The 21,513-nt window shown below is 44.5% G+C and overlaps 1 protein-coding gene across 3 annotated transcripts in view; it reads left to right on the top strand.

Moving 5' to 3' along the window:
- KIAA1549L (KIAA1549 like) overlaps positions 1 to 21,513 on the top strand; it is a 234,831-nt gene that overhangs the window by 165,420 nt on the left and 47,898 nt on the right. For all 3 annotated transcript variants that reach the window (XM_075927818.2, XM_075927820.2, XM_075927819.2), the window contains one exon: positions 6,535 to 6,662. In XM_075927818.2, coding sequence (XP_075783933.2) covers positions 6,535 to 6,662 — 128 coding nt within the window. The remainder of the gene's footprint in view (positions 1 to 6,534; positions 6,663 to 21,513) is intronic.

Genomic DNA, 21,513 nt, shown 5'->3' on the forward strand with positions numbered 1-21,513 from the left:
AACATGACAGATTCCCGAGAGAGTCCCCAGAGACCACAGATCAGATAAGGATCCAAAGCACCCGAGTAGGTTTATTGCCAAGTGACATACAATAATAGTTGTCAGCGAACAGACTCACTGCTGCGCCACTACACTTGTGTAAGCCGTGACAATGGACTAACACCCAACTAACCCCTAGAGTCCCCCCATGATCAGTCGATGACCACCCTTTGGGGTACACTTTTATACACAGATACAAACAAGTTACACATCACTCCTGACATATCAGGTTGCCACCCTCTAGTTACTGCCACTTACCTCACAGAAGGGGGTTTTTATTACTATCTGTCAGAGCTGTTCTCTATTCTGGCACTCTGAGTGCTGAAGGTGGGGCCCACAAAGACTTTAAATACCTTTGCCTCTAGAATCACAGATACTGGGCTCTGAGAAAGACAAAAGTTGCCATCATCAGTGATTTAACCCTGAAAATACAGGGGTGAAGATTTAATCCCTTCTCTGGGGGTATTCCAAGTTCTTTTGCCCCAAAAGAGTTTGAAAAAAGAAAAGAGAAAAACAAGCTGCTGTCTCTGGTAGCTGACCCATCAGTCAGAGGCCTGCAGCTACACATGGACAGACCTCCTGTTACTTTCCAGGACACAAGACTCAAATCACCACCATAAAAAAGTGATTTTTATTACAAACAAAAGATATACTTGATGAAGCATACTTGGTTGCTAGATGTTACAAAGCAACTAAGGAAAACAAATTAAAACACAGTGAACATCTGTGGGAACTCTTAGATGGTAAATGGGGAAGGGAGGAGAGGGGAGGTATAGATTCACACAGAGCAGTTCAAACCAAACTACAAAAATAAAGAAAAATATCCTAATTGCGACTAAATACACACTTCTCTTTATTTACTCACGATCCCTTCTGGGTTCAGTACACTTCCATGCCTTGAATTCCTTGGAGGCATAGTAGTCCTGCCTGGCTTTAAATCATTCTGTGTCTCTCAACTCCTGGTTTAACTCTCCCACACAAAGAAAACAGGCAAAGTATCTTCTACAATTCAGATTTCAGCACTCGATCCTCATTTGTTCATTGGGCTCCCTGCCAACACCTTTGCTAGCTACCTGAATTTAACCCCTTAATCACTGGGGGCTGGCCAGCACTCCTCCTATCCATTATGCTGTCAATTTAGACCTGGTCCTGATCCTAGGGCAGCATGTCTGTTATTTGTGGGGAGGCGGTTGGTGCACATTACTCTTATTGTAGAGAATTCCTTTGTGCCTGAGGAGCACAGTTGTTAATTACACACACAGTCTTCAATGTGGAGCTTGGGAAATTGGCCCAGGCCACTAAGTGCCTTCCAGATAGGGACTGACACCTTGAGTTCAATTCAAAATTCTGTGGGAAGCCATTGCAAAGAGTAGAAGTCTGGAGCGATGTGTCAGAGGAAGCCTGCATGCCCGAGGAGATGCCCTGCAGTGTTCCATTCGAGTGGAGCTTCCTAATTGCTACAGCTTTATGCCTCGCTAGATAGCAATGCTGCAATCCAGACAAGAGGTGACGAAGGCCAGGTCATTTTCCACTCGGATGGGATGGAGGCTTGTAGCCAACCACAAGTAGCAGAAAGCAATACTTGTGTCTGTTGTTATGTGAGAGGTTGGTGTCAGTGAGTAATCTGTAGAGCACTCCCAGGCTCTGATTTTCATTGGCCATCTGCAGATCTGTACCTTCAACATGGGTGAGTGCAAATGCTTTATTTTTATCAACCAAACTTTCCGTGTCAAAGAAAGAAATCAAGTTTGCTCGATAAGACCTATTTCCCCCACAACCATTCTGATTGAAATTCATTCTGTTCCGGTCTTTGACTCATTAGTGACTGAATCCCGTATCATTTCTTTCACTATTTTGTCTTGGTTTGATGTCAGGCTAACCAGACTTTAGATAGCTAGGTCATACCACCTCCACATTTTGAATGCTAGCACCAGATGGGTACTCATCAGGTCTCGTGAGATTCAAACATGTAGTAAAAATTAGCAGGGGTGGGTCACCGATCTCTTTTCCAGTGACTGCAGTGTGGGCAGCTGTGCTTGGGGGGTAGCACAGGCACCTATCACCCTGAGTCTGAGTCCAGGATCAGAAGCAGAATCAGGCTGGATGCCGGAGACAAAGGTCAGAGAAGTCAGGAATTAGAGATGAGGGTCAGAACCAGGTTTCCAGGAGTGAGGTAAGGCTGGATCCAAGGTAGGCATAAGGCCAGGGCCAGGCAGGTGCAGAAGTTTTAACAGCCATGAGAGAATGCGGTAAGCAGCTGCTGCACTGGTACTGCTCGCAGTAAGAGTTAGTCTGTTGACTGTGCCAACCAATCAGGTGGGGCAGCCAGTTAGATTGCTTACTACAAGCCAGCTGTGCTTATTTGGTTGCCTGGAGACTGCCTGACATCCTTCGCCAATGCTTAGTACGTATGAGTGCACGCTCTGAAAGATAGCTGATAGGTTGGAAAGTAGTTTGTCAGCATCAGGTGATACACATACAGACCTGAATTCTGTATTGAACAATTTCTGAATCATTATTGATAACTTTAGCATCTCCCTCTTGTAATGTGCCCCTAGCCTTGTGCCATTGCTAGAAGTTCTCTAGCTCTTTCTAGTCTTTAACAATTCCGTACTGTCCTTAGCCCTCCCACGTGTGGATTTTCCTTTAGGCAATTAGCTATTATGACAAAATGGCCAATGTTAGTATGGTGGGTCCCATGCTTTTCTCAGCAGAGGACTAGGATGCTATTAGGATGCTGAGGGCCTTGGTAGTAGCCCACAAAGCTGGTAGAGGAGGGAAGCAGGAAAGGGTTCCGGATTTTGCTCCAGTCCATCTTGATCCCTACAGATTTCTCACCCTTTTCCCCTATGGGAGGGTTCCCATGGTCTTTGACACTGGGAGAATGAGTCTTTCTGTTCCTCTGGGCAGGGTCTCCTGTTTTCTGGCCTTTAAGTTCTCGGTTCTGTAGCCCTCATTTCACGAGGTATAAGGGAGCGGTCAACCGTGTTGACTGATCTGCATCTTGACTGCCGCACTGTGCTGATGATCAGCTGAGCTGGCACAGCATAGCGGCCATTTTTATTTTAATGAAGCCGGGGATATTTAAATCCCAGCTTCATTGACTGTCGGGTAGTCTAAACATACCCCTAGATTTTTTTGAGGGGGTCAATAAACATGTGGACAAAGGGTATCAAGTAGATATAGTGCACTTAGATTTCCAGAAGGCCCTTGACAAGGTCCCTTACCAAAGGCTCTTAAGTAAAGTAAATTGTCATGGGATAAGAGGGAAGGTCCTCCCATGGATTGATAACTGGTTAAAAGACAGGAAATAAAGGGTAGGAATAAATGGTACATTTTCAGAATGGAGAGAGGTAATTAGTGGTGTCCCCCAAGGGTTTGCTCTGGGACCAGTTCTATTCAACTTATTTATAAATGATCTAGAGAAAGGGGTAAAAAGTGAGGTGATAAAATTTGCAGATGATACCAAAATGCTCAAGATGGTTAAGACCAAAGCAGACTGTTGAAGAACTTCAAAAAGATCTCACCAAACTAAGTGATTGGGCAACAAAATGGCAAATGCAATGTTGATAAATGTAAATAATGCACATTGGAAAAAAGGATCCCAACTATACATAAAGTATGAGGAGGACAAATTTTGCTTTAATTACTTGAGAGAGAGATCTTAGAGTCATTGTGGATAGTTCTCTGAAAACATCCATTCAGTGTGCAGCAGCAGTCAAAAAACCCAAATAGAATATTAGGAATCATTAAAAAAGGGATAGAGAATAAGACAGAGAACATCTTATTGCCTCTATGTAAAACCATGGTTCGCCCACATCTTGAATACTGCATATTGATGTGGTCAGCTCATCTCAAAAAAGATATATTGGCATTAGAAAAGGTTCAGAAAAGGGCAACAAAAATTATTAGTGGTGTGGAATGGGTCCTCATATGAAGAGAGACTAAAAAGACTTGGACTTTTTGGCTTAGAAACAGGAAACTAAGGGGGGATATGATAGAGGTCTATAAAATCATGACTGTTGTGGAAAAAGTGAATAAAGAAAAGTGATGTACTTGTTCCCACAATATAAGAACTAGGGATCATCAAATGAAATTAATAGGTAGCAGGTTTAAAACAAAGAAAAGGAAGTTTTTCTTCACTCAGCGCACAGTCATCCTGTGGAACTCCTTGCCAGAGGATGTGGGGAAGACTAGGACTTTAACAAGGTTCAAGAGAGAGCTAGATAAACTCATGGAGGTTAGGCCCATCAATAGCTATTGGAGAGGATGGGTAGGAATGGTGTCCCTAGCTTCTGTCAGAGTGTGGGAATGAGTGACAGGAGAGGAATTACTTGATGATTCCCTGTTCTTTTCACTCCTTCTGGAGCATCTGGAATTCACCACTGTTGGCAGACAGGTTACTGGGCTAGATGGACCTTTGGTCTGACCCAGTATGGACGTGTTACCCCAAAAATATTCTCACTGGAGACCACTCAGGGTTACACTGTATGGGTTTATTTCCACTAGGTAAAACTAAAGAGAAGAAAGCAGCCACCAAAGGTTTAAACTAAAGAAGACAGAACTCTCTCTCTCTCACACACGCACAGACAAGCAAGCAAGTGCACACCCCTCCATTCATTCACTCATTGACACCCATTCGTTCCTACCCTCAGGCACTCACATATTTACCCAGACATATGGGTTGCAGAAGGAGCCAAGGCATGTGGATCCTGGACGGTCTGCTCATTATGGCTGGGGAAGCTGGTCAGAAGAGACACTGGAGAGGAGCTTCTCAGGAGCTGGGGAAGGAAAAAGAGAGGGTCTCACATGTGCTCCTTCTCTTTATATAGTGTCATTCACTTCGTCATCAGGGAGCATGCCCAGACTTCCCTTTATCCAGCAGGGAGCATGCCCAGACTGTGATGACTCATTGAAATGTGCTCCATTGTTTCCAGTCTTCTTCAAACACACTCTTGCTCTCTCTCCATTCACCCGGGGGGGGGGGGGGAATGCAGCTTAGGGAAAGTTACAAGCAAGGTGGCTGAGAGTTACAAAGATTACAAAGTTGCAGTTTACAGTAAGTATCTGAGAGTTACACAGATTACAAAGTTTGACAAAGATCACAATGAGTTGCACTTTAAAACCTTAGACCTTACTGTTTGGTGTAGCTTTAGAAAATCCATGTACAGGCAGTCCCCGAGTTACGCGGATCCGACTTATGTCGGATCCGCACTTACGAACGGGGCTTTTCTCACCCCGGAACTCACGGGCGGCGGGACCACCCAGACGCGCAGTGGTCCCGTCACCGTGTCCTCGGGGGCGATAAAAGCTGCTCAGGGTGTCCCTGGTCTGCTTGGGGGGGCTGTTCCGGAGCAGGGACACCCGGAGCAAAGCTTTGGACCAGGGACACCCGGAGCAAAGCTTTGGAGGTGGCGGGGTCCCGCGCCTCTGTGACTTTGCTCTGGAGCAAAGCCTTGGAGGCGCGGGACCCCGCCGCCTCTGCGGCTTTGCTCCAGGTGTCCCTGGTCCGGTGGGGGGGGGGGCGCAGCTAGTGCGCCCCCCTCCCCTCCCAGCAGACCAGGCTTTTGTTGTGGACGCCTGGGGTAGAGCAGCTGGGGTGCTGCCGGGTTGGTCCTGGGGGGACCTACCCGGCAGCGCCCCAGCTGTTCTGTCCCAGGCTCCAGATTCAGCCGCTGTTGAAACTGATCAGTGGCTGATTCCAGGAAGCTGGTGGCAGAGCAACTCTGCCTCGGGCTTCCTGTAGTCAGCCCCTGGTCAGTTTCAGCAGCAGCGGCTGAATCTGGAGCCAGTTCCGAGTTAAGAACAAACTTAAGAACAAACCTATAGTCCCTATCTTGTACGTAACCCGGGGACTGCCTGTATATAAATCAAGTAAGCTTAGATGGAGGCTTTTTTATGCAACAAGACGTTCTTATGTTCTTAATATGATGAATTTTCTAAACATCTAATCTTACATTGATGCATTTTTAAATAAGTGTGGTGTTTAAGGAACTGGGATCCACAAATAAAGAGCTGGTACCATGATTAAGAAACTGGGAATAAGCAATCAATTTCAGACACATCGGACGAAACCTGTCAGTTGCGAACTAAATAGGGGGAAAGTGTTTGCAATGAATCTGTTCAGTCATGTTCATTAAATAATTGACATTAAAAACTCTGCTTTCTTTAAACTGCCTAGCAAACCCCAGACAAATGATGACATCTTTTACCTTTCACACTCTTTTCCTTTTGGTTCATGCTGGAGAAATAATCCGTTTTGATTTCACGGAAATCCTCTCCAAGACTGAGTTTACATAAAAGTATTTTTTTTAATATTGTAAGAGCATCTCTGCTTTCATTGTATTTGTGTTGTGCAGCTTATTTCCCAGCTCTTTTGTGTACAGAGTCAGACTTGAAAAGCCAATGATGCAAACTGTGCAAATGAAATAACCTTGAAAGGAGGTTTATAAAGATGAAACTTACAGTCTTCCTTGTTGCTATGGTTACTTACAGCAGGTCGCCTAGTCAGAATGGTTCTGTCATCAGCAACGAATCTGGAAAGCCCAGCTCAGGCAGAAGCTCTCCACAGAAAGTAACGGTACAGCAGAAAATGACAAAAGATGAGGGAAGAAAGAGAAATGGTGAGAAGTATTTCCTGATGAAAGACCTACTTTCTGCTTGCAGTCATTCCTATAGAGATACCAACCCAGAGACATGCCATGTTGAAATTCTCCTCCACCTTTGTCCTCCACTTACTAATCCCTCATGCATCTATTTTTGTTAATCATTTCTCTTTTTCTTCTGTGTTATGCCTTCCCCTAAATCTGACATAGAACAGTTTGAGGTTTGCTCAGTTTAATGGGCCTTCATAAGGTTTTACTGATGAAACAAAACATAGTGCTATTTGATATATTTTGATAGGATAGACGGGGTTTGATATTTCTCTGTGTATGCCCTAGGACACTAATTTCAATTGCTGCTACCTCTCAGCTGGCCCACATCTGATAACATTTATTTGTCAAAAAGTGTGAGGCTTTGATAATCTCTTTTAGGCTATGTCTACACTGAGGAGCTTTTCCGGGATACCAGAGATATCCCGGAAAAGCTCTGCCACATCCAAGGGATGTGTCTGCTTTTTTGGAACAGTTTCCAAAAATGCGGACGCATTCTTTTACCATCCCTGTATTCCTCATTGTAAGAGGAATAAGGGATGTTCCGAAAGAGGAGGTTTTTCCAAAATGTGGCCCCATGTAGATGAGCCAAATTTTGGAAAAGCCTCTTCTGAAAAAAAGTGGAAAAAGATATGCAGACTGCAGTTTACAATGTGTGTATCTTTTTCCAACTTTTCTTTGCAGTCTAGACATAGCCTTATTGTCCTCCTTTTTTCTGCTCCTTTGCTAATGGCTTTAGCCATGGCTCTTCCTGGGACTAAGAATCTGATGCTGCACTAGACTGTTTGCCAGTCCCTTGTGATGATGCTAATTTTGTGATTTAAAGTGTATAAGGGATATCTAATAAGCATTAGATTGTAATTCCCTTTTCTTTTTTGCTTGTTTACTTATTGCTCTTGAGTTTTAGCCCTGTGTTCATAGCCTTGTGAGGCCAGACTCTGCATGAAATATAATAATTGCTTCCCAAAAGGGGGAGAATTAATATACACATAACCTGCTAAGGTTCTGTTACAGGTGCAAGAGGATAATTCCTACTTTGTATAAGATATTGGGGGGACAGAGAGGGAAGCTGAAGCAAAAAAGAAAATCTGAATACAAATCTCTAAATCATAGAATCAGTCATAGAATCCTAGGGCTGTAAGAGACCTCAGGAGTTATCAAGTCCAGCCCCCTGCCCAAAGCAGGACCAATCCAACTAAATCAAACCCTTCCTACTTCACCAAATCAGTTGTGTAATCTTTTGATGCTTATGATGTAAATGGCATACAATCATAACATCTGCCTGTGGTAAGCTTTACGGGCGATACAAAATACGGTGTGGCTAAAATACCACCTGTTTTACAAAAATATACTACTATATATTCAGGTACATAGAACAATAGACAAACTATATGATCTGCATGGAAAAACTCCATTGCATTTTTCATTCCTTCTACAGTTTCTGTATATTTAGTAGCAGTGCATTCCACAGGGCATGCAGAATTGATACATTTGATGTGTTAGCTTTTAAAATGACTGTATTGTGCTTGTACCAAACACAGTTCTTAGTTGTGCAGTGCATGCTCATACTCTTTATATTTTCTACTCACAAAGCTGTGATTTTAGTAATACCATCCCCGCTCCAGTACTGACACAGTGTCAACTGCTCTTGGGGCAGTTTCTCTGGAGGTCCAGCTGTGACCTCTTCGCTTAAACTGAGTGTAGCAGCTCTTTAACTCCAGGGCTTGCAGTCTCCTTTTGTTTCCCTGTCAGTTTCTCAGAGGCAGCCTGGAATGGGGCTGTTGCCCCTTTGCTGTCTGAGGCCTTTCTGCCTCCCCTTTCCTTTCTGTTCTCCTTCTAGTATAGGTAGGCCTGTTTTCTTCATTGGCCCCAATTGTGGGTACATGTGTTCAGCACAGGCAGTTCTGCAAAGGGGATGGGGGCGTGCTCAGCCTGCAAGCAGAGAAGACTGTTCTCTCTCTCCTGCCCATGTTCAGCATGCTGTCTGTAAACCCAGGTACACATCCATTGCAATAGATGCCTGCACCTGTACATTGCTCCATTAAAGGCAATGAAGTCCTCCTCTCGCACACTCCTGGGGCAATTCTGAGCCCAAATTTTAAAAATTCTGTGCATGATATTTTAAAATTCTACATATTTTATTTGTCAAAATAACAGAATATAATCACACCATTTGAATTAATTTTGATCATTTATTAGCAGGCCCTTCCATGCTGATATTGAACTACTTCCACTGTGTCTTGGGTCGTCTGCATTTGGGGCATAAAGATGTGATTTCCCCCTAAATAAAATGATTCTGTTGATCAGAATTACCTATTATTGAAGATGATCCAGAGCATACCCCCTGCTCTGTCAATGCTCCTATCATGCCCTTCATGAATGGAGGAGGCTTCCACGCTCTTCAGAGGATGATCTCTTGCACTTCCCGCAGGATACTTCAGGAGTCTCCAGATTGCACAACTGGGAGAGGAGGTGCGGAGTGGGCACACAGGCAGGAGGCAAGCTTAGAAGTACACAATAATTCCCCCATCAGCATATCCTTTTAATAGAGCTCTCTAATGCCACCCGAACAACACAGCTCCACAAAGGGTTCATAGGTCAGGCATGGGAGCCTGAATAGTTTGGGACCCAGAACCTGCAACCCTGAATAGTTTGGGACCCAGACCTACAGTGCTTTTTTAAGGGGGGGGCGGGAATCTTCCCCTTCTGATAGAACAGCAGTGGGCACCTAGACTAGTGAGTGGGGCGTGGGAGTATTCCTCCATCTCAGTGGGCTGTAAGATTGTCATAACCATGGCAGACTGCTGGGCTAGAATAATTTTGCTAACTATCCTTGTGCACCTAGAATTTGTTGGGTGTGCCAGTTGAACCCTAGCGACACTTTGATTGGATGCAGAGAGAGTGTAGTCCATGCGGTATGCAGTCAGCATGCACTTCACTTCATGTGCCATGGCTTTACGTGCAGAACACTTTAGTAATACCAATAGGAAAAAAACGACTCAGATGGAAACCAGCAGAATCTAGCAACGCCGTGCATAGGCAGTGGTAAACAAAATGTCTCGCTGACCCCCATAGGCCATAGATTGCCCACCTCTATGACAGAGCAATGGGAAGCAGATATAGAAGAAGAAAATCTTTCCACGGTTCTTCCCTACTTAGCCCCTCGGAAGGGAAGGTCATGCTCTACAATGCCAGTTTTCGGTTATGTGAATGTAAAGATATATTTCCCTTGCAATTAAAAAAAGGCAAAGCAATACACCGTTGTATTCTGCATGTAATGTTTGTTGTCATTTTTTTATTACAGGACTTGATCTTTATCCAAGATAATTAGCATATGGATAAGGTGTCCGCTATTTGGCCTTCCAGTTTAACAAAGGAATTGTTTTCCTTTTAGATGTTTGCCTTAGACTGTGCCAGCCTATTTGGCATGATTGTAGCCTGACATCCCTAATGTCCATGTTAGGAAAAGGAGCAGCGCACTTCCTCTGAAAATCAGCATCTTAAAATTGGAATGAATCCCTTGCTAGTCACATGATGATCTGGGGACTCCACATTAGATTGGCTCATTAGTTGCCATAGTTACAAACTCATTTTAGATTCTTTTGCTCACTGACTGTAACTCACCTATACAGGCAAATAACAGCAGTGAGTGTTTGTTTAATAGATAAATGCTATTTGGCTTCTTTCAGAACCTACCTGTTATTCATGTCTATAGTATTTCAGCACTGCAAGTGAACAAACAGCAAATATGAAATGGGGATATATAAAAAGTCTTGAGTGAAGGAACTGAAATTACAGAAGCTTCAGCAGAGACTCTGTAGTTGATAGTTTATATTGCTATGTCTTCAAGCTTCATCCAGCAACTCATCTTTACAATCTCTTGGACGTAATTAGCTATTGGGACCGGAAATAAGGTTTAATAGCCTTTGCTCTAATTTGTCACAGCTGATCTACTAAATGTGACATTCCCTACAGATCAGAAGACTTAACAGAAAGTGCCTATATATCTACATGGGAGGAACAAGCATTGAGAATTCACTTCAGGGAGCAAGAAAGATTGGTTGGGGCAGAAATATTGTAGAAGACAGGGGAATGTTAGCACTTCCCTGCCTTCTACCAGAGAAACGAGGTCTGGCTTGGAAGAGTGGAGAGTGAATCCCTGTACTCACATCCAAGCTGAGCTGAGCTTATTGTTTTGAGGAGAACCTTAATTCTGGCATTTTCATAATGAAAGGGTGCTTGGTGTTTGCAACCGTAGTGCGCATACAGTGCAGGTTTCCTTTTCGTGTAACTTCCTAGATTTTAAAAAAGCAAATTAAAAAAATAGAAATTCCATCACACTTACGCTGACATACATCATCAGTAGGATTGGAGCCTTTCGATCACCTGCCACTTAAGCTAATAGAGCAACATAGAAATAATAGCTTATCATTCTCTGTGAGGACCAGAATTAGCACAGAATAAGATGCCAGGCAAGGACTCTTGTGCCCCTGTTCCTACCCTCCTTCCCTTCCTTCAAAACTTACTCTTTCTGTAGTGTCCCACTCCTCTTTTCTCTCTCCAACTTCTCATCCCCGTGGCAGACTCTTTGCGTCCCCCTCTCTGAACTTCCTGTCTGCCCAATTTTCCCCTTGCTGTTTACCAGCATCCTTCCCCTCCCTTTCATGCCAGTCTTCTTTCTCCCTCTGCCCCACAGACTGATAGGCTACGTCTAGGCTGGCCCCTTCTCCGTAAGAGGCATGCAAAGCAGGCAAGTCAGAATAGGGAAATCCGCGGGGGATTTAAATATCCCCCACGGGATTTAAATAAACATGGCCGCCGCTTTTTTTCCGGCTTGGGGAAAAGCCGGAAAAGAGCGTCTAGACTGGCGCGATCCTCCGGAATAAAGCCCTTTTACGGAGGATCTCTTATTCCTACTTGCAAGTGCTTTTTGATCCCTAAAAACCAGGGGTGAATACTAGAAATCACCTCCAGGAGTACCCCAAACTTGTTTCCCCCAAAAGAGCTTGAAAAAAGAAGAGAAAAACAAGCTGCAGTTTCTGGTAGCTGACCCCTCAGTCTGAGGCATGGAGATACACACAGACAGACCTTCCAGGACACAAGAATCCAATCATCACATTTTTAAAAAAATGATTTTTATTACAAAACAAAAGATAAAGCGTACTTGGTTGCTAGATGTTACAGAGCAACTAAGGAAACCAAATTAAAACACAGAGAAAAGTCTCTGGGCACAATGAAAAGTAGCAAATAGGGAAGGGAGGCATAGATTCACACAGAGCAGTTCAAACCAAACCACAAAATAAAGAAAAATGACCCTGAACATGACTGGATTCACTTTTATCTTTTACTTACTTCCATTTTTCTCTTTGTTCAGTCCACTCCCATGCCCCAAATTACTTGGAGGCATGGTAGTCCTGCCTGGGTTTAAATCATTCTGTGTCTCTCAACTCCTGATTTCTCTCTCCCCCACAAAGAAAGCAGGCAAGGAATCTATATACAATTCAGATTTTATCCCTCTCTCTCGATTGGTTCTCTCGGCCCCCTGGCACACACATTTGCTAGCTACCCGAGTTTAAGCCCTTACTCACACTGCTTAGTCACCAGGTGCTGGTCAGGACTCCTCCAGTTCAATACAGTCTCAAACTCCATGCTCAACCAATTCAGGTTTCTACTCCCTCCCCCCAATTTCCTCATCTAGTGTGTCTTCTTGTCTCCCAGTTGGTCTCCTGCAGCATGCATCCAGGCTCCTGACCCCAGCCTGCTCCCTCTGCTGTCTCTCCCATCCATTTCAGCTCTTGTTGTCTCTGTCATGCTGCCTGGGTTCCAGAGGGAGAACATTGAGAGCTCTGGACACAAGACTGTCTGCTCTCTGACCAGCGCCTAAGAAGGGACATCCCACTTCCCTGAGTGTTGTATTGCTAATGAAAGTCTCACAAGTGGTAGTATGCAGAGTCCATCCTGATGAAGAAAGAGGTTGTTTATCAGTTGCTGGTTCTCTGAAAATACTGCCTCAGAATAATTACCCTACCAGCCTGCCTTCTTTTCTGCTTCTCAGTTCCTCTCTTGGGCTCAACAGAAGGAACTGGGTGTGGCTGGGGACCACACAGAACTACAAACATCTGGTGCCATAGGGTGGGGGTCCCAATGGGCACTATACATCTGGCAAGTTCTGGAAGCTTAGCAGCACCAGGGCCACACCCCACAAGTGTGATTATGCAGAGGCAGTGTTCTTAAAAAGCCAAATGTGCTACTGTATGTAACCTTTCTCTCTCCCTCATGGTCATTGGATGCCCCATGCCCCATTACGAGTGCCTCATCTTGCGAGCACACAGACTCCTCTTTCCTTCAAAAGAACCAGTCTCTCTCCAGCATCACAGTGTGCTGCTAGCAGGCAGAGCATCTGAGAGAACAGAGTCCAGCCCCAGCTTGCTATTGCCTCACCTCCACTTGAAGAAGCATGAGGTTCCTCTGCATCTCTCCACTTCTGTCTGTTTTTCATCATATTTGCCCCTTCTCTTTGGTGCCCCTCTGGAGAACAGATCATCCAGTGCTGGAGGAGAAAACCTGGACATGTAGAAGACCCAGCTGAGATCAAAGGTCCGCCAGCACAAGCGGCACAATAACTCACTGTCTCTATAGCAAGGCGGTGGCTAAGTTTTAAATTGAGGCAAAAACTCAGTCACATGAGCTGACTCTGCAAAATCTCCAAGCCAGTTCTCTGGCTCCATAAGGTAAGGTGAAACATGGCAGCAAGGTTTGAGTCCAATAGCACGAATGTGTCAGGCAAGCCTTAAGCCTCTTGTGGTAGAAATCTAGTTGCAGGAATTGGCATTTTGGAACCAACAAGCCAGAGTTCCTTGGTTGTTACTTCCAAAATGCCAGTTCCTGCAACTAGGGACCCTGCTTCAGCACGGCTGTGCCACCAAATGGGAGCTGCCCGATGGGTTGTGGGGCACTTACAATCACATTCTGGCCCTGACCACCAAGACAGCACGTACGAGTGGCTGGCTCCCACACACTCAGCGTGCACTGCAGTCTCCTCAGGCAGGGCCTGTATCCACATAGCTGAATGCACAAGCACAGCACATTCTGCATGAGGGAGAGGGTTTGGGGATCTCTGTGAGGACATGTAAGCTTATGTTGTGTAGCTAAGACCAAGTCGAGCAGAGGGGCACCAGGGTAATAATACTACATCAGGCCTCTTAAATGCTAAGGCGGCCCTGCTGACTGAAGCTTCCAGCTAAGTGACAATGCTGAGAGTATCTGGTTGCTCACAGTTGAGGTCTGCTAAACATTGCTGTGATCCTACACTAAAATGTCATCAGTAAGGGAGGAGAAGGCACCATTTTGTTGCCCAAGTGCAAAATCACTTCAGCCAGGGTTTCAGACTCACAAGGTTCAAGCATGAGTGCTCATGTCTGGCTCGGCTGTCCTCTTCCCTCCCCGGATCTTTTTAGCCCCTGCTTCTATATATAATGGAACAGCAGCAGAAGAAGGAAATGCCTGAGACCTCAAATAATAGAATTATAGTGGCCTAGGTGCCACAATCTCTGACCTACTACAGATGTCAGTGCAGCATTCCTGAACCTCTGCAGACTCCTGGACAGTAGCTAAGCCTCTTGGCCTGGACCCTGAAAGGCTGTCTATGCCAGTGATGGGCAACCTGCAGCCTGTGGGCTGCATGTGGCCCATCGGGGTTCTGCATGTGGCCCACCAGACATTTTGTTTACCTTTGCCAAGTGCAGGGTTGCCAGGTTCCGTTGGTTTCTGTCTGTGTAGGTTTTTTCCTACTAATGTTACTAAAGTGACACACATGAGAGCATGTGAAGTGAGGTGCATGCTGATTGCACACAACATGGACTCTGAGAGCTGTGTGCTCCCTCTGCATCCAATCCAAACATTGAGAAGAGAAGGCTCTAGAAGACGATGCATCTCAGGATGCCTCTACACAGCCCATGGCAGGAAGTCTCAGGGCCTTCAAATCCTGCAAATTCTAGATGCAGAAGTGCTCCTACCTCAGGAGATCATCTTGGCTATAATAATCTTGTGGCCCACTGAGAGGATAATCATTCAGCCCACTCCCTGGCCTAGGTTTCCCGTTGCTGGTCTACATAGTGAATGACAGCTACGGCAGTGAATCTCAGAGCCTGGCTTGGCAGACACGAGCATGCAATACGGTGCTGAAAATAGCTGTGTATATGTTATGGCTTGGGCTGAAGCTCAGGCCCTGAAGATTAGGGAGGGAGTCAGCTTCAGAGCCTGAGCCACAATGTCTACATGGCTATTTTTAGTGCTGTAATCCGAGCATGAATATTCAGGAGAACTCATGGACTTCCTGCTGCGCTCTATACACTGTCTGATACCCTGGGTATTTCAGGGGATATGGAGATCCTGGAATTTTTGGTGCTTTTGAAAAGGATAAGGAATCCCATGTTTTGCCTCTCAACCAGGGAGAGTATTGGATTTATTGGAGTTCCTTCTAGATGGGCTCTTGATTGTGTCTCAGTCCTAGCTTCCTGAAGGTCAAAGTCTGTATTAAAAACTTCATAGCGCATTTCTTCAGCTTCCAGCTCATTTTGGTGACACCCCTACATTTCCCAATTTCTTAAATGTCTTTTTTTAGAGACATTGACAGGAAACTATTAGAATAATTTGATGCTTCTGGTGACCTCTGAACCATCTCTTTTGAATATATCGAGGAGTTTTTTCTTGTACTTTCTATTAATTCTTTTCTGGTTAGCCCTTAACAGTGTCTGGAGAGTTAGTCATGTAAGCCAGAGGTCTGAAGGACTGCTTGAAATGCAGCCAGCTGAAGTTGTTTTGCCTTGCAAGATAAGTAACTGTTTATATGTAAATACAGCTCATGCTGGGATGGGGAAGGAATCTGGGGTGTGGTTATGTAAATCCAATTCAGCCAGGGCTGATGGAGGATTGGTTGTTAGAATGGAATGTGATGTATTGTAACTAATTTGGGCGGTTGTGGGGTCACAAATCATGCTACCCCTAAAGGTGGAAACTGTACAATAGGATATCAGTGCTTGCAGGAGAGACATCATCATTGTAAGAGGTCTCAGATGAACAAGCCTCCTCCTTCCAGAGTTGAGTGAATGGAATTGGGGGGAAAGGGCTTGAGCCAGCTTGCTTTCTACCTGCCAGGTGTGAGCTGCAAGACTGGTTCAACCTGCCTTTCCCCCCCTTGTTTTAAGGATAGACCTAAAGCAGACTCCACGAGGAGTCTTTTTGCTAGTCCAGTGGAAGCTGGAATCTTTTGCCAGCCTAGGTGGTGCTAAAGAGTTGAAATCACTAAGAGCTGAAGTCACTGGTTTGGCCTGGAGCCAGACCCATTGCAGCCAGCAAGATTGCTGGTAGGAATGACCGGCAGGCGTCCAGCGGAGCGGTTGGCGGGTGGCCAGTAGGAGTGGCGGCAGGTGGCACAAACAGACCACAGGAGCAGCACAAAGGTGGCATGGCCTCAGGCTCAATGAGTGGAGTCATCAGGGTGATGTGTCAGGGTCTGCACTGGCTGGACAGAGCTGTAAGTGGGGCATTTGAAGTGGGGTATGGAGAAAGTTCGGGTAAATGAATGGAACCCTTACATTGTTGGAGTAGTGAGCCTGAGGGGCAAAGGACATTGCTCAATCCATTTGTGCTCGGACGGTTACTCATGGGGGGTTAGGAACTATGTTTGTGGTATTTTCCGAGCTAATGCCACGTAACTTCTCTCCCTCTTTCATTAACAGTTTGTTTTGTACACTCAGACTCTGTGCTTGTGTGTGTGGAAATTGCATGTCTTATTTCAAGATAGCTTATTTCATAATTTGTCACTGTCTACACTGAGCCAAATTTCGAAATAACCCACTATTCTGAAATGTCCCTTACTCCTCATGGAATTAGGTTTACAGGGAGGTCGGAATATTGTGCCCAAAATAACCAGCTTGTTGTGAAGATGCGGGGATAGCTATTTCGGGATACTCCAGTATTCCAAAATAATGTTGCAGTGTAGACGTAGCCTAATAGAGCATTCTTCCAGGAAAAATTACCCTTAGATAAATGCCCACAAATTTACACTAGTCAGTATTTATTTTAATTTGGAAAGAGGGAAGGAATAATCACTATGCTTTTTGATTCATGTACAACTGTTTAAAACCAATAAATGAAAAGTACTGCTTTTGCAATGTGGGTTGTTGCAAGTTACTCCCCTTACAGGTATTATTATAATTTAAGTCCCCTTTTTAAATGACTATTGGGCTTAAAATACAATCAAAATGTTCTTTACGTGTCATGTAATTCTCTCATTCTCTCCTCCCAACCACACGTTAGAAGAAAATGAGTGTACTGAACCATGTAGTATATATGCAAATGAAATAGTCATCAAGGTTTTGTAGTTTTCCATACGCTCTTCCATTGGTTGCTTACTAATAGTGAAGTGGTGAGTTGTGTTTAATCAGATTTTGAGCACACTGTGAATTCACTGGGAAAGAAATAAAAGTAAACACAAATGTGCCCACAGTGCTTGCTTACAGTTCACCACCAATCTAAATTACACGAGTTTGCTAAAATCTATAGGTCCCATCGCCATTTTATCACTCACCAGCAATAAAAAAAATGCAACAGAAAAAGCCCCATTCAGGATTAAAACGACATTTACTACACAAATATTAAGTTAGGGTGCAGTAAATATTCAGTTTCTGATCCCATTTGATTAAAGTTAATTTATCCATACAACTACACTAGGTGCTGAAGATGTACGTCCTACTATTAGACTAGGTCTGCACTGCAGTGGGGTGTAGGTGGGGGGAGTAGGGTTGCCAGGTGTCTGGTTTTGAACTGGACAATCAAGTATTTGAGATTTCTGTCCAGGAAACACATTGAGAAAATACCTGACATAGGAATGTCCAGTATTTTCTAATTAAATTAGTTTTATTATTATGAGTATCAGTATGTAGTTGCACGCTGCCTGGCTGGTAGACACGCACACACTGTCTGTCAGCCAGGCAGTACGCAACTACGCAGTAGAGAGGAAGAGGATGGGGCTGGGGTGGGATGGAATCTCTGGGGCCAGACTCACCTGTGCACTCCGCCGGGACTGTGCGCAGGACAGGCAGCACCCTGGGATCTGTGTGCTCCCGGGCCAGCCCCACTCCCCACTGGCCGATTCTCTCCCCCCACTTCCCTTCTCGGCCAGCCCCGCTCCCCCCGATCTCCTCCCGGCCAGCCTCGCTCCCTGCCGGCTGGTTCCCCCCTCTCGCTCCCTTGGCCAGTCCCATTCCCCCCCCCCCGACCCTCTCCCAGCAAACCCCACTCCCCACTGGCCGATTCTCTCCCCCTGGCCTCCTCCTGGTCAGCCCCGCTGCTGCTGACACCCTCCCGGCCATCCCTGCTTCCCGCCGGCTGGTTCTGCGCCCCCCCCCCCGATCTCCATGTGTCCATCACCCAAATAACAGGTAACCAAGCGCTCTAAGTCCAGATCTTGCAGTGAGGCCTGTCCAGACAGATGAATAGATGTGCTGAGCCCCTTTGAAGCCAATAGTAGTTTGTGTGGATTCAGGACTTTTTCCATGTTTCAGGAAACCTTAATTAACCTTCCCAAGACCTTAATTAACAAGTCCAATATTTTTGAAATACTTTATGGCAGTGACACAGTTGTGCTCACTTGTGCTCTCTGCAAGCAATGTGGTAAGCAGGGAGTGTTTGAAAACATCTTTGTTCTGGAATCAAAGATTGTGAGGGGAAAAAGACATTGTGGCCTGGAACCATGTTTGTTGTGGGCTTTGAGCTAGGTTTGAAATTTCTTACGTTATTGGTCTGGACACTCTAGAAAGCACCATATGCTTAAAAAACAGCCATTTACATAAGCCATATTTGAGCCTGGTTGGGACTAACTCTTGAAAGCAATTTCAAAACAGTTTGGTTCAGTCAGATGACCAGGAAACCCATGTTTAAAACTTGTTTAACAACAATGTTTAAATAAAGTTCAAATTCAGTTTTCAGACTCTTGGCCCATTGCAGACGATGACTCTGAGGTGAAGGTAAGGGAGTTAGTACTAGATTTTGTATCTTTTAGCATGGTTACTAGTTATATACTGTCCAACTCTGTGCCAGTCATGACCATGTTGACTGCCTTTCAGTTGTCTGTATAAAATAAAGCTCTGGTTTTCGTATGATGTTTGATACAGCTAGCTATCCATGTCACAAAACCACCCTCCAAAAAGCTAACCAATCAATTGTTCTCCCCTATGGGCCGTCTCGCCACAATTGAAGCACCTTGTTACGGCAGCACGTAATAAGTTTGCATGGCAAGCACTTGTATTGTAACTGTTCTTTGATTAAACAGCAGTGTATATAGTAATGAAGCTAAAAACGCCGTGTTCCAAAGATATGTAATCTGATGCCTTTCACAAGATTTAAGCAATTAAAAATACCTAAGATGGAAGAAAAGGTATCAGGCCTTAATAATTATTTTAAAATGTTCTCCTGTTCTGTTCTGCTTTATGATATGTAAGCCTCCTATTGTTCATCCAGTGTTCCTACCATAACATTCTTTGCCCATTGAAGCCAGTTGGGATTTTGCCATTGGCATCACAAAAGTCAGGTTTTCATCCCATTTACCAATAAGAGTCTTCAGAATTCTTAGCATTGTGCTTTACGACACTCTGGACAAGTCTGAGAGGAGTTCCTGATAGATTAAAATAAAGGCCATTTATTTGAGCAATTTCACAAACCCTGAAGGGCATTATTTCATGACAGCATGAGATAACCCGTGTATTTCAACAGTTCAAATGATGTCAACTCAGCCTGCTGTGACTGCATAGAGAAAAGTCAATAATATTATACAGGGAGTTCATATTTCATGTAACTTCCATCAAACACTTTTGCCCAAGTATCTATCTTAGTTGTTTAAATAGGGCTAATTTATTTCTTGCTGAGCTGCCTGTAATGCATTGTAATTCTTGCAGTGATTAAAGATTAAAAGGGAACTAGGGCACTGTGCCCCCTGCTCGTTGCCCTTGCCAACCCCCCTCTCAAAGGGGGCTAGGCAACCCTGGCTCTCCCCCCTGCCACTGGGGAAAGCCGGGCTGCAACCATGTCAGCCTGGGTCCCTTCTCCCTCCCCTCATCCGTGCCTTGCTCCCCCTGTACACTGCCGTGCCAGCCCATGTCCTTTCTCCCCCAACCCCGCAAGCCTGGGCCCCTTCTCTCCCTGCCCTACTGCACCAGCCCGGGTTCTATCTCCCCCTTTCCACCTGCCCTACAAAAGGGTAGGAATAAATGGTAAATTTTCTGAGTGGAGAGAGGTAACAAGTGGTGTCCCCCAAGAGTCTGTCCTGGGACCCATCCTAGTCAACATATTCATAAATGATCTAGAGAAAGGGGTAAACAGTGAGGTGGCAAAATTTGCAGATGATACTAAACTGCTCAAGACAGCTAACACCAAAGGAGACTGTGAAGAGCTTCAAAAAGATCTTACCAAACTAAGTGATTGGGCAACAAAATGGCAAATGAAATTTAATGTTGAGAAATGCAAAGTAATACATGTTGGAAAAAATAATCCCAACTATACATATAATATGCTGGGGACTCATTTAGCTACAATTACTCAAGAGAGAGATCTTGGAGTCATTGGCTATGTCTTTCGAAAAAGGGATGTAAATTAGATATATCGAAATTGCAAATGAAGCAAGGATTTGAATTTCCTGTGCTTCATTTGCATAATTGTGTTGAAAAATGCTATTTTGAAAGTGAAACCGCAGTCTAGATGTGTTTCTTTCAAAAAGAAAAGCCTTTTTTGAAAGATCCTGTACTCCTCAAAAAATGAGGTTTACAGGATTTTTTGAAAAAGGCTTTTATTTTTTAAAGAACCACGTCTAGACTGCGGTTTCACTTTCAAAATAACATTTTTCAAAAGAATTTCGTAACACGATTATGCAAATGAAGCACAGGAAATTCAAATCCTGGCTTCATTTGCAATTTCAATATGTCTAATTTACATCCCTCTTTCGAAAGAGAGATTTAGTTTAGATGTACCCATAGTGGATAGTTCTCTGAAAACATCTACTCAGTGTACTGTGGCAGTCAGAAAAGCAAATAGAATGTTAGGAATCATTAAAAAAGAGTTAGAGAATAAAACAAAAAACATCTTATTGCCCCTATATCAAACCATGGTACGCCCGCATCTTGAATACTGTGTATAGATGTGGTTGCCTCATCTGAAAAAAGATATCTTGTCATTGGAAAAAGTTCAGAAAAGGGCAACAAAAATGATTAGGGGTTTGGAATGGGTCCCCATATGAAGAGAGACTAAAAAGACTTTGACTTTTCAGCTTAGAAAAGAGGAGACTACGGAGGGATATGATAGAGGTCTATACAATCATGACTGGTGTGGAAAAAATGAATAAGGAAAAGTGATTTACTTGTTCCCACAATGTAAGAACTAGGGGTCACCAAATGAAATTAATAGGCAGCAGGTTTAAAACAAAGAAAAGGAAGTTTTTCTTCACTCAGTGCAAAGTCAACCTGTGGAACTCCTTGCCAGAGGATGTGGGGAAGACTAGGACTTTAACAGGGTTCAAGAAAGAGCTAGATAAATTCATGGAGATCAGGTCCATCAATGGCTATTATCCAGGATGGGTAGGCATGGTGTCCTTAACCTCTGTTTCTCTGGAGGTGGGTGATGGGAGGGATCGCATGAGTATTCTGTTCCCGCCTCCTGTGGCACCTGGCATTGGCCACTGTCAGCAGACAGGATACTGGGCTAGATGGACCTTTGGTCTGACCCAGCATGGCATGGCGTTCTTATGGGGAGCTAGCAGTTATTTGAGCAT

Source organism: Pelodiscus sinensis, chromosome 5 (assembly GCF_052426305.1).
Source record: "Pelodiscus sinensis isolate ZL-2025 chromosome 5, ASM5242630v1, whole genome shotgun sequence".
NCBI lineage: Eukaryota > Metazoa > Chordata > Testudines > Trionychidae > Pelodiscus > Pelodiscus sinensis.